The sequence below is a fragment of the Apium graveolens genome, chromosome 10 (genome assembly GCF_009905375.1).
Source record: "Apium graveolens cultivar Ventura chromosome 10, ASM990537v1, whole genome shotgun sequence".
NCBI classification, from domain to species: domain Eukaryota; kingdom Viridiplantae; phylum Streptophyta; class Magnoliopsida; order Apiales; family Apiaceae; genus Apium; species Apium graveolens.
Window position 1 is genome coordinate 88,293,135 of NC_133656.1, and position 12,960 is coordinate 88,306,094.

Here is a 12,960-nt window from a genome sequence, read left to right on the forward strand (position 1 = left end):
TAATGATGATTTTGGATAGTTCACCCTTGGCTTCAGAATTATTTCAGCCTTTCACTACACCAGAAACTGAATCAGACAACACCTATTACACAATGGTGGCCAATAAAACTGTTGTCTCAAAAAATCAGACAACGATTAATTGGTAGTTGACCAAAAAGCCTTGTATCATTCTGTTTCACACAATGGTGATTCAACTTATTCGAAATTGTTGTCTAAATGGTGCCCCTGTGCTCCAATGAGACAATGGTTGTATTTATCCTCATTGTGTGACATCTATTGGCACAAGTGTTGTTTAGGTCACAATAAACCGGTGTGCTTTCTATGGTTTTACACAATGGGTTTTAAGGACTGTTGTGCAACTTAGACAACGGTTTTCCGGTACCAATGTGTTATTTATTTGAGACAATAGTGCAGAAAAACCAATGTTAGAAACAAAGCATAACAGACAATAGTTTATCACCCCTGTTGAGTAAAAGAGTTTCAGACAATGGTGTCTTACTCGTTGTCTGAATCACCTGCATTAGAAAATATGTTACAACAACTTTTATGAAAAACCGTTGTCTAATTTTCAGAGGGTTTTAAAAAAATTGCCTAAAACATAAATCTTTAGACAAAAAGCAAACCAAATGCTTTAAGAACATTGTCAAATAAATGCTTCCAACAAGTTGTCAAACCAGATGTACAAAAAACTTCTCAACCTAACTGAAAGGTACAAATTACATATAACAATTCTTGGATAAAAATCAAACCAAATCCTTCAAGAACAATGCCAAAACAAATCTTACAATAAACTGTCCAACCAAATTTGATTTAGTACAAATTATAAGCAAAGGGGATAACATAGGCACTTATAGGCAACATCTGATCAGTTGATATAATTATGGAAGTTGAATCATCTCTTCTTCCTCCCGCATGTAACTTCTATTTTCTTCCTCGACTTCATCAACAGTTGGGAACATGGTGACATCTACCTCATTTTCAAGTTCAATTTCTACGGATCCCTCATTTTCATCGTCACTTTGATCATCGAACTTGTTTGGTAATTTTAATACAACTGACCAGAATTTTTCAAGAGGGTCGTCAATGTAACAAACTTGCTTGACATGTTTACCTAACACAAAAGGGTCGTTCAGAAAACCTAACTTGTGTAAATTAACAACTGTGTATCCTAAATCATCTATCTTAACCCCTTTGTTCATATCTACCCAATTGCACCGAAAGATAGGGACTCGAAAATGGTTATAGTCCAACTCCCAAATACTTGTGATTACTCCATAAAATGTATGTGAAATATGCTCAATGTTCTTATCCTTATCCTGCACGAGCATTGTATCAGCATGAACACAAACACCGCTGCATTGAACTTGTCGCGTATCATCACGATCTTTTGTGCTGTAGGTAACACCATTGACTTTGTAGCCACTGAATGTAGGGACATACTTGTTAGGCCCTTCTGCAAGCCACATTACCTCCTTAGATACCATACTTTTCACATCAAGCAATTCTGACGAAATCTGTCCAAAAAATAAAATACTAAAGCAATTAGACATTTACTTGATTTCTTTAAATTAGAAAAAAATTATTGTCTAGCTATTACCTTCTTTTGAAACCAATTAGGGAATGTTTCATTTTGCTTGTTCTTAAGCCATTCTTCATCATTTTCATGTAATGGATATCTTGCCACCAAGAAGGCCATATGTTCACTGTGAGTAAATCAATTTCAGCTTTTGTTGAAAAAAATCATAAAATCATGGAACAAAAAACAGATGTATTTATTACTGAAAAATCAGAAATCTAAATAAAGAAACTTACTTGAAATATGGGGTCAATTCATTACTGTTTTGAAGAAGACACAGATGTGCTTGGTGCAAATCCTTGATGCTCGGCTTTATCATTGTTGCACCAGATAAGGGTCTGTATTTCTCCTTGTTCTTATCCCTTCCCGGTAACCCAACTGTTGGTTCTTCAAAATTAACTAAACACTCAACCGCCTCTTCTGCAATATAGGCCTCAGCGATGCAACCTTCCGGATGAGCCCTGTTTCGAACATATCCCTTGAACGTCTTCATATATCTCTCGAAAGGATACATCCAACGTAGGAAGATAGGACCACAAAGCTCAACTTCTCTTACAAGATGAACTGAGAGATGGATCATTACATCAAACAAGGAAGGGGGGAAGTGCTTTTCTAGCTGGCATAAGGTCTCCACCAATTGAGACTGCATTTTTTCTAATTTATCGACCTCAATGATTTTACTACAAATTGCCTTGAAAAAAAGGCAAAACCTGATAATAGTGCACCTGACTTGTTTTTGAAGTACTGACCGAAGTGCGATGGGGAGCAAGTGATGCAACATTGTGTGACAGTCGTGAGATTTCATTCCAACAAGTCGCAGAGTGTCCATTGATACTATACCCTTAAGGTTCGAACAAAAACCATCAGGTAACTTCATGCCAATCAAGGACGAGCAGACAATCTTTTTTTCTCTATGCAATAAGTTCCAAGATGCCATCGGTAACTTCTCTTTTTTTCCAGAATTTTTTGGTCTCAGCTCCATTCTTATTCCCATTTCAGCCATATCAATACGAACAGATTCTCTATCTTTTGTCTTCCCGGGAATATTTAGCAATGTACCGGTTAAAGCCTCGCATATATTTTTTTCTATATGCATCACATCGAGAGTATGGCGAACTGGCAAAAACTTCCAGTACTCAAGCTGAAAAAATATAGACATCTTTTTCCAAATTGGTCGAGGTTCCCCTTTTTTCCACCGAGGTTGGTTTTGTGTCTTACCATAAACATGGTCCGCTAGTGGTAGTACCCTTTCTAACACCTCCTCTCCAGTTAAAGGAATAGGTTCTGATAACTTCTCCATGGTGTTATCAAAGGCTGATTTTTGCCTTCGATATGGATGATTTCTGGGCAGCCATCTACGATGTCTCATAACCACCGTCTTTTTGTAAGTAGCCAACCTGGTAGCTTTTGTTTTATCAACACAAACTACACAAGCATTATATCCTTTAATGATGTTACCCGACAAGTTTCCTAAGGCTGGATAATCACTAATTGTCCACAATAAAATTCCTCTTAGTATGAAAGACTCTTTCTTAAATGCATCATAAACTTGTTTCCCATGCCACAATTTCTGCAAATCTTCTATAAGTGGTTGAAGGTATACATCAATATCATTTCCAGGCTGATTTGGTCCGGATATCAATAGACTTAGCATAATGTACTTTCTCTTCATACAAAGCCAAGGTGGGAGGTTGTAAATTGAAAGCAACACAGGCCATGTTGAGTGATCACTTCCTGGTCCATGGAAAGGATTAAATCCATCGGAGGATAAAGCTAACCGAAGGTTCCTAGCCTCTGCAGCAAACTCAGGCCACCTTTGATCGACATCCTTTCATGTCTTTGAGTCAGCCGGATGTCTAATTTTACCATCATTTTGTCGCTCGGTTTTATGCCAAGTCATGTCCTTCGCAATCTGAGCTGTATTGAACAAATTTCTCAATCTTGGTATCAATGGAAAGTACCACAGAACCTTAGCAGGGATCCCTTCCAATTCTTCTCCTTTCTTGTTTAACTTCCATCTAGATTCCCCACATATTCGGCAAATCGTCTCATCTTCGTCCCTCTCACCGCGGTATAAGAGACAATCATTCGGACACACATGTATTTTTTCATAATCCATGCCTAAAGTACATAAAGTTTTCTTGGCTTCACCAAAAGATGAAGGCATACTGTTGCCTTCCGGAAGCATTGATGCAAGCAAAAGAAGGACATCGGAAAAGCATTTATCAGAAATACCATGTTTTGCTTTTAAATTATACAACTTGACTAAAGCTCTCATTTTTGTAAAACTCTCGCATCCAGGATAAAGTGGTTCATTTTCACCTTGAACATGATTCATAAAATCAGAAGAATCTAACGAAATATCCTCATCATCGATAATATCCTGCCCCATTCTCATGTTTGTAGGATCAACGGATGATTCCTGTTCAGAAACTACATGACTCTGTACATAATTTGACTCTCCATGCCATATCCAACACGTATAGGTTTGATCAATACCATATTGATAAAGATGATCCTTAACAGTCTGAGCATTCCAAGATTTACTATGAGCGCATCTTAAGCATGGACAACTAATTTTATTTTGTTTAAACCCATTCAGAAATGCAAAATTTAACAATTCATCCACTCCAAGTTTAAATTCTTGTGTTCTTCTATCTGCTTTCAACCAAGATCTATCCATTTTTACTCAACCAAGTTTAAACCCATTCTTTTGCTCAAATTCCACAAACATATATATTCCATTAAACTCGATATGGACCCTTATTAAAATTCTCCAAATAGATATGAACCCTAATTTCAAGTTCTCCAAATCGATATAAACACCAAATCCCCAAATTGATATGAATTCAGCAGAAACTTACCTGAGTTCAGCAAAGTGAAGTTCCCCTGGATTACTTCAGACATCAAAGAACTGAGACAAATATATGGTTAAGAAATGGTGTATGAAGGAGACAGTAAAAGAGGCATAATAAAACATAGATACTTCAGACAGACAATGATCACGTATAATAATGCTAGTCAAACTACTTTATTGCTAGTCAAAATTATTTACACTTTCCCCCTCTTTCCCCAGTGTTCCCACTTATATTTTTTTTGAAAAAAATAGAAATTTTCTTAAAGTAAAAGAATTTCGTTTCTTGGTTTATTTAAAACTCAGGACAATCGTTTCAACAATATTGCATTGTAAAAAAATGTAAACACAATGGTTTGTAGCATAGTTTATTTAAAATCTTGGACAACGGTTTCAACAATTTATCATTGTAGTAACACCTACAAACAAGTGTTTTTTCAATAAACCATTGTCGTATTATATCAACTTTTTCGACAAACACAAGGACTATAAATGATTTTGTAGGCTTCGAAGACATGCAACAAGAGGAACAATTGACATGTTAAAACTTACATTATTAAATATATATTTAAATATCACTAATTGTTTATGAAATAAATTACAAGTGTCTTCTTTTAATTTGTTACATTGTAATCATATACTATATGTGCATTCAGTGGTTACTTTCGAACTATATAGTCGATAACTCTATATAAAAAATTCGGGATTTGTTAAGTTTTTAAATAGACACTATATCCGTTACAAAAGCGAAACGAGTCATTTTAATGTCGACAAATTTGAATATTTCGCCTTTAATTTTTGTTAATTTTTGTTTGATCTAGGGTTATAGGGTTTAGGGTTTAGGGTTTAGGGTTTGGTGGAATAATTTTTTCTTACATAAGACAACGGTTTTTACAATTTCCCATTGTAAGAACTTGTAAATTATTGTGTCGTCCTTATCATGTCGTGTATTCAAAATCCAAACACAAATACTAAATTATCGTGGTGTGTTAAAAATTATCGGGTGTAGCTTATATAAACAACTTTTTAGATACACTTAATTTATACATGACTTCGTTTACTTACTAATTCATTGCCTTTTTCTAATTTTTGGAAAATTACCTTCGGGCATGATACTCAAGATTCCTGGTATGTTATGAAATATTCCCTAAATTTTGCCAACATACCAGGAGAATATTTCATAACACACCAGGATTCTTGAGTATCATGCCCGAAAGTAATTTTCCAAAAATTAGAAAAAGGCAATGAATTAGTAAGTAAACGAGGTCATGTATAAATTAAGTATATCTAAAAAGCTGTTTATATAAGCTACACCCGACAATTTTTAACTCAACACGATAATTTAGTATTTGAGTTTGGATTTTGAGTACACGACATGATAAGGACGACACAATAAGGTACACGACACGAGATACACAACTGAGAAAATTCAAAATTATGAATTAATTAATATCGAAATTATTTAGAAAAAAAATCAAAATGTTACTTCAAAATTTTCCCAATCGTAGATTAAGGATAGATTTAATAGTAACCGTTGTTTAAAAAATATTTAATATTCTCTTCTTTTCAATTAATTTCTAAAAATTATGAATAATTCACTCATCAATCAATTAAAATACACCGTTGGTTTGGTAAAATACTAACAATCCAAGCCGTTGGTTTATTCCCCAAAATTATTTCACTTCCCCCTCTTTTCATTTTCATTCCCCCCTTTTGTTCCCCCCTTTGTGATTTCTCTTTTCTTACCCGATAATACTTCATTCCCCTCTTTTATTTCTCTTCCATTTTCTTTTCTCAATTTCTAATCGAAGCAAATCTAAGAAAGGTACTTGCATGTTTTAATCTGTTCAGTTCTTGGTTGTTGTTGCATGTTACTTGATTAAGCTTGTTCTGTTCAGTTCTTGTTTGCTCTTGCTTGTTCTTCATTGGTTATGTTCAGTTCTTGCTTGTTCTTGATTTGTAATGTTTTTACTTGTTTGTTTTGATTCTTATGCTCTTCTTTTCATTTTCATTCCCCCCTTTTGTTCCCCCCTTTGTGATTTCTCTTTTCTTACCCGATAACACTTCATTCCCCTCCTATTTCTCTTCCATTTTCTTTTCTCAATTTCTAATCGAAGCAAATCTAAGAAAGGTACTTGCATGTTTTAATCTGTTCAGTTCTTGCTTGTTGTTGCATGTTACTTGATTAAGCTTGTTATGTTCAGTTCTTGTTTGCTCTTGCTTGTTCTTTATTGGTTATGTTCAATTCTTGCTTGTTCTTGATTTGTAATGTTTTTACTTGTTTGTTTTGATTCTTATGCTCTTCTGCTGTGATTCTTTTATATTTTGGTTCGATTCTTGTGAAACCCTCGTATGTTATGTAGTTCTTGTTGGATTTTTATAAAACTCTCATATGACTTGTTTCTTTGGTATTTTTTTAATTGTTGTTACTCGCTACTGATTTAAATGGTTCACTTTGATGATGTCTTGGTTAGTTATTAGATTTTGTTTCTCATAAAACCCACATTATTAGAGATTTTTTGCTGGTTAGATTTTGTTTCTCATAAAACCCATATAATTTCTTAGCTTGGCAAATCCTTCTTTATAATGGTTTGTGGTACACAGATTATGGCTCCTCCAAAGAAGAAGACACAAGCTTCTCATAAAAAAGCAAAGTCTTCTCCAAACAGAACAGCGATGAGAGTTGTGAAGGCTATAAGGAAAACACAATCATTGAACAAAGTTAACCCCTCTTGTTCTTCTCCTATATCTGTCAAGAAGAATCCGATATCTGAAAATTTAAAGAAGAAGTTGTCAAAGAAGAAAAAACAAGTGGATTCTAAGAAAAAGCAAGTGGATTCTAAGAAAAATCCAGAAATACCGGAAGGACTAAAACTATTGAAACGTGGTTGTGTCACGATGCACAGAATTCTGAGACGGAAGATAATGAATCAAAAGCTTACTGTGACCTTCAATGCAAAAGGGGAGCCGTATGGTGATGAAGCTGGAGAGATGCAGTCGTATATTGGAGTTTTGGCAAGGACCAAAGTCCCCATTTGGCATGATAGTTGGAAGCAAGTTCCTGAGCAGACAAAGAATAAAATTTGGGACTGTGTGCAGGTATAGTAAATTGTCTACACACACATGCCTATCTTTCTCTTTGATATTGGTTTTTTTCTTTTCTTTTTATAGATTTTGTTCATTCGTTAACTTGCATATTTGAATTTTTTTGTTTCTTATGTACGTAGATGGCCTTTATTGTACCTCCGACAGCAAGGAAACTGGTATGGGAATCCGCTTGTCAAAAGTGGAGAGAGTTCAAATCCCGGCTCACGACAGAGTACATCCTTCCACACCGGAATCAACCAGAAAAGCTCACTTTTCCTCCGGTTGACTACACGTTCATAGAAAAGTCGCACTGGGAGATGTTTGTTGCTGATCGTCTCGGAGATGATTTTAAGGTAAACTTTTTATTATTTTTATTTATTTATCAATTTCAATAATTGGATAGGTATTTAGCGTGATGTTTTAACCTTGTTGGTGCTTTTTTCTACAGAAAATTCATGAAGAACAGGTGAAAAGAAGCCGGATGAATGAGTATCATCATCTAATGTCTCGAAAAGGTTATGCCAACCTAGAAATGGAATGGGTTAGTGATGACAGCCTAAATCTACTTAGTCTTTTTATATACTTTGTGTGGTCAATATGAATTTGTATCTTTGAATCATTAATAAAATATGTCGTACATGCAGTTGAAAAAACATCCAGAAGAACCGATAGATCGATCGGATGCTTGGGTCCTTGCAAGGAAAGACAAAGATGGTAATTTTAAAAATGAGAATGTTAAAGAAAAAGCTGAGAAAATAGTAAGTTATTCATTTATATTTCAACCGAGAATATTCATCATAGTTCCAATTTGATATATAACTTCTTCTATACTGTGGTGTTTTTAGGAGTTGCTCAAGAAGAAGGTTAAAGAAGGGGAATTGGTAGAAGAAGGTAGAAATGATGTGTTAACCATGGCGCTCGGTAAGCCTGAGCATGGAGGCAGAGTACGTGGGCAGGGGAGCCACGTGAAACAGTCTATCTATTTTGATCTGCCGAGACAGAAAAAATCAAGGACTATTGAGGAGAGGATACATGAGGGGGTTAAAAACTTTATGGCTGAGGAGACTCCGAAAATTATAAAACAGAGAGATGCATTTTGGACTGCTGAAATTGAAAAGATCAGAGCAGAATTGAAAATGGCTAAAGGTATTGGTCAAAAGGGTAGCCCAATCATTACTTCCCAACAAGGAAGCTGCTCAGATTTAAAGGGCGTGCCTCAGTTCGTAAACGAGAATGATAGGAATGATATTGTGAGGAAAAAGCTGAACGTGGAATCTGGGGATGAAGGTTCAGATCATGGTGATGAGGAGAATGTAGAATGTTTTTCTAAGGACAATATTGGATATAAAAATATTGAAGAGGAGAATGAGCATAATGTTTTTTTCAAAGGTGAGGAGGCCTTTATGGTTGACGCTGATAATGAGTTTGTTGAAATTGAGAATCATCCTAAAGGGTTGAAGTTGGATGGTTTATCCGGTGTTTGTCAACTGGCAATAGGATCAGTAAGCAACATCGTAGCATATGGCCGGGTTGATGAAATCTCTCTTGCTGAAGGATGTGAGCCGACTCTTCACGGAATATGCCTTTCAAAGGAAAATGCAAGAGTGTCCATTTCTTATGCAATTCAAGAGGATGCTAAGATCCCATTTCCCGTAGGAGATGAAATTGTAACTGTGAAACAAGCAATAGGTTCTTTTATTGCATGGCCAAGGGATCTCGTGGTGGGGAACACAAGCAGTACCCAAGTTTTGTCTACTCCAAAGGTAAAGATTGATGATAGTGTGTGTGTAATTGATATATTTTGTTATGTTTTTACTGTGTTGACGTGCATGTTTTTATTTTCAGAATATCAAAAAGCGTGGTGCGAAGAAAGTTGGTTCCAAGAAAACAAAGAAGCATGTAGTGATAGAAACTGATGATGTGGAGGATGAGCTTCATGTAGAGATGGGTGTAAATTATCCATCATCTTTAAAACGGTTGTGGATGTGGGCTAAGGATGCTTTAAGCGATGGAAGAACCGTAAGTTTTCAGTTATATGAACAAGCATTTGCTGTCACAAAGAAGCATGTGATCTTTCTGCAAGATATACATTCCCTATGTGGTAGAGGTGAAATATCCGGATCGATCATTACCATATTCATTCAGTAAGTTTCCACGTACATTAGCTTTTTCAATTTGTTGTTAATTATCTTGAATTAAAAATGAGTGCATTCTTATTTTAATTGTTCTCTAAATAAAATTAAATTAGATTCCAACTATTGTTTAATTTGTTTACAGCTTCTTGTATGAGTTTTTGAGAAAGAATAAAATGACGAATATGATTGCTTTTGTGGATCCGTGTATTGTTGGAGCCATTGGTTGTGGCAATGCAGGGGAGAGGTCACGTGCGCTTGCCAACCGTTTTATGAATGCTAAGGAAGGACAATGCTTTCTTATTCCTTTCAATGACGTGTAAGCATTTCTCACTTTATAAGTACACTTCATATTTTATGATCTCATTAAGATGTTTAAGTACTTGTAATTTAATTTTCATTTTTTTTATATTTTTAGTGAATTTTAGAAATTTGTAGAATATATTTGTATGGATGGAACTTTAAATTTGGTAACTTGTAAATTAATTTGCTAACTTGTAAATTGTTAAATATATAATTAAATGAGATATAAGTAATTTATTTAATTATTTCTTCAAGTTACCTTTGGTTATTTTTGAGGTAACATCTAACTGCATAATTAAATTTCTGAAAGACACATCTTCTCATGCTTTGATAGGAATCACTGGTCACTAACCGTTGTTGTTCCAACGACGGAGGTAGTATACCACATGGATCCTCTTAAGCGTCGTATTGCAAGCGATGAATGGGTAGAAGTTGTTGATAAGTGAGTCAATATTTTTAATTGCTTTAGGTAATTTACGCAAAATGTTTTTTGTTGACTTGTACTACTTTCTAACAGTTCGATAAAGATGTACAAAGAGAGGCTGAATAAGGTGAATAAGGTTGCCAGGAAGAAAATTTGTTGGGAGAATATGGCGGTAATAATATTTTTTTATAATTTCTCATATATTGAAGTAAAATATGTGATTAATTTTATTTTCTATTTTTTTTCAGGGAGTTCCTTTGCAGACAGGGGTCCGGGACTGTGGCCTTTTTGTCATGGGATATATGAAAGAAATTTGTTATGACAAAGAGCTTCAATTTGCAACTAAAGTATGATTTTTTCTTGTTTTTAATTTTAAATTACAACTTTATGTCGGATGGTACTTTATTTTCACTATCAACATAGTGGCTTACAAAACTGTCAAAACTTTATTTGATTTTCAGTGGATTCGTAGAGGCAATCTGGCTTACAATGAGGATGACTTAAACGTGATCAAGATGGACTTCGCCAAATTCTTCATGAAGTTTTATTCATGTTAAGTTAGTCTCGCGAATAGTTTATATGTAATTTGTGATGGTAAGATGAACTAGTTTAAGTTATATTGACGTTGTTGGTATGGTGTTTAAGTGGAGTTTTTCTGAACTTTTTATGGTTGTTGAAGTTTGGTGGATGTATGTACTTATGGTTGAAGTGGATCTTTGGTGTAGTTGGTAAATTATGAAGTTTATCGGATGTTATGGTATTTATCGCATGGTACATTTGGTTTTTGAATGGTTTGGTATTTGATTTTGCAATTTGTATTTGTAAAGGCTTTATTTATAAATAGAATAGGTATAGAACCATTGCTATATTTGATAGACAATTGTTTAGTAAAATAAAAATATCTATTGTGCTAAGTTATACTAGACAACAGTTGGTACATAAGTAAACCATTGTCCTAAGCTATATCAGACAATATTTGGCACAAAAGTAAACCATTGTGCTAAAGATATTCGACAATGATGTTTTAAAAGGCATACACTTGTATGAACCAAACTTATACAACTGAATAGTAGAACTTAAACATTGTGCCTTAATGATTTGCACAATAGATCAAATTATTAACACCATTGTATGTACAAATCCTAACAACACTCTGGGATCACTACATACCATTGTTAGATTAGCTTCTAACAATATCTTGGTCATTACAAAAACTGTTGTGAGCATTGCTAAAACACAATACCCAAAAACAAAAAACTGTTGTCTAAAGTATGTCATACATTTGTTTTCTTAATAAAAACCATTGTGTAACTAGATGAAATAAATACATAAACCGTTGTAGGAGTCAATTCACATAACACTATTTTTAACTATTGTGCCTCTACATTGTTACAACGGCTAGAAAACTGTTGTTTGTAGAATATTAGAAAGGGTCATATCCGTTGTGTGAATAAAATGAGATAAAGGCTTTATATTCAGTTGTGTGATGTATTTGTTATAATGGTGCGTAACCATTGTATGAGTACCAAACACACCGCCCCCGGATAGACAACGAAATATTCATCTTTTAGACAACGGTGTAAAACCATTGTCTGATTCAATATTTCTTGTAGTGTTTGGAGATTTAATGCAGGATGGTTGTCCCCTTTCCAGATAGTTCATGCTCATTTCATTCACAGAGATTTTCTTGACTTGAGAGTGATGAATGGCTGACTTTTCTGGCTTCTTTACTAGCCCAAACTTCTTTTGAATGTCCTCATCTATTTTTTCCCAGTTGATTGGCTTCAACTTTTCCTTTTAGGCTGCTCTTAAACTGGCTACTGCTTCATTTATCATATCAATGTTGTCTGTAACTGGTGGCTTGGTGAAAGCAATTGTATGCACAATTACTTTACTGATTTGAATGTTGAGCTGTTTCTCCCCCTTTTTGTTATCATCAAGTTGAGTAGAGGAGGAGGTTTGTGTAACCACCAGTTTCTGAAGCAAGCATGTCTGTTGAGCTTGATGCAGATGAATTGCTGTAAGAGATGCTTCCATAGTTGGCATCCTTGTATCCAAGGCATCTATCTTTGTGGCAAAATCAGAATTTTTCCTGAGCTGTCTCTTAATATCAAGCATTGTAGCTTCTGGAAGCTTAGAGTCCATTTTGTCAGAAATAGCCTTCTTTATCTCATCAATATCTCATTTGATGGTGTTGACATCTCTAGCATGATGAAAGCCTTGAATTTGTTGTAGTTGAAGAGAAGCAAGATGTGCTTGAAGGAGCTTCTTGGTGTTGGCATTTGTAGTGGTTTGAAGAGCAGAATTTTTCTGATTTATGAGTTGGATCAGGGTTGTCTTAAAGTAGTGTTTATCATAATGTTTTGAAAATGCCCATGATGGCATGCCTGATCTTGAACTGGAACCTACTTCTCCCCCTATGTCCAATGGATCTTCTTCACTATCTCCACCTTCATCTCCAAAGAAATCTGCTGAACCACCAGTCTCATAATCAACATCACCAGCTGTAGAGGGCAAAGCTGTGATGGCATCCTTAACTCTTAGCATTGAATGAGTGGTTTGCACCAAATTGAGCATCCTTTCT

General features: G+C 34.9%; 1 protein-coding gene across 1 annotated transcript; it reads right to left on the reverse strand.

Annotated features, from left to right (window-relative positions):
• Window positions 1-878: 878 nt before the first annotated feature.
• Window positions 879-4,259, reverse strand: LOC141690732 (uncharacterized). Its single transcript, XM_074495506.1, has 4 exons — window positions 3,538-4,259; window positions 1,813-3,390; window positions 1,598-1,703; window positions 879-1,514 (listed from the first exon to the last, which is right to left on the reverse strand). The coding sequence occupies exons 1-4, from the start codon at window positions 4,257-4,259 to the stop codon at window positions 879-881; spliced, it is 3,042 nt and encodes a 1,013-aa protein (XP_074351607.1).
• Between the last annotated feature and the right edge of the window lie 8,701 nt (window positions 4,260-12,960).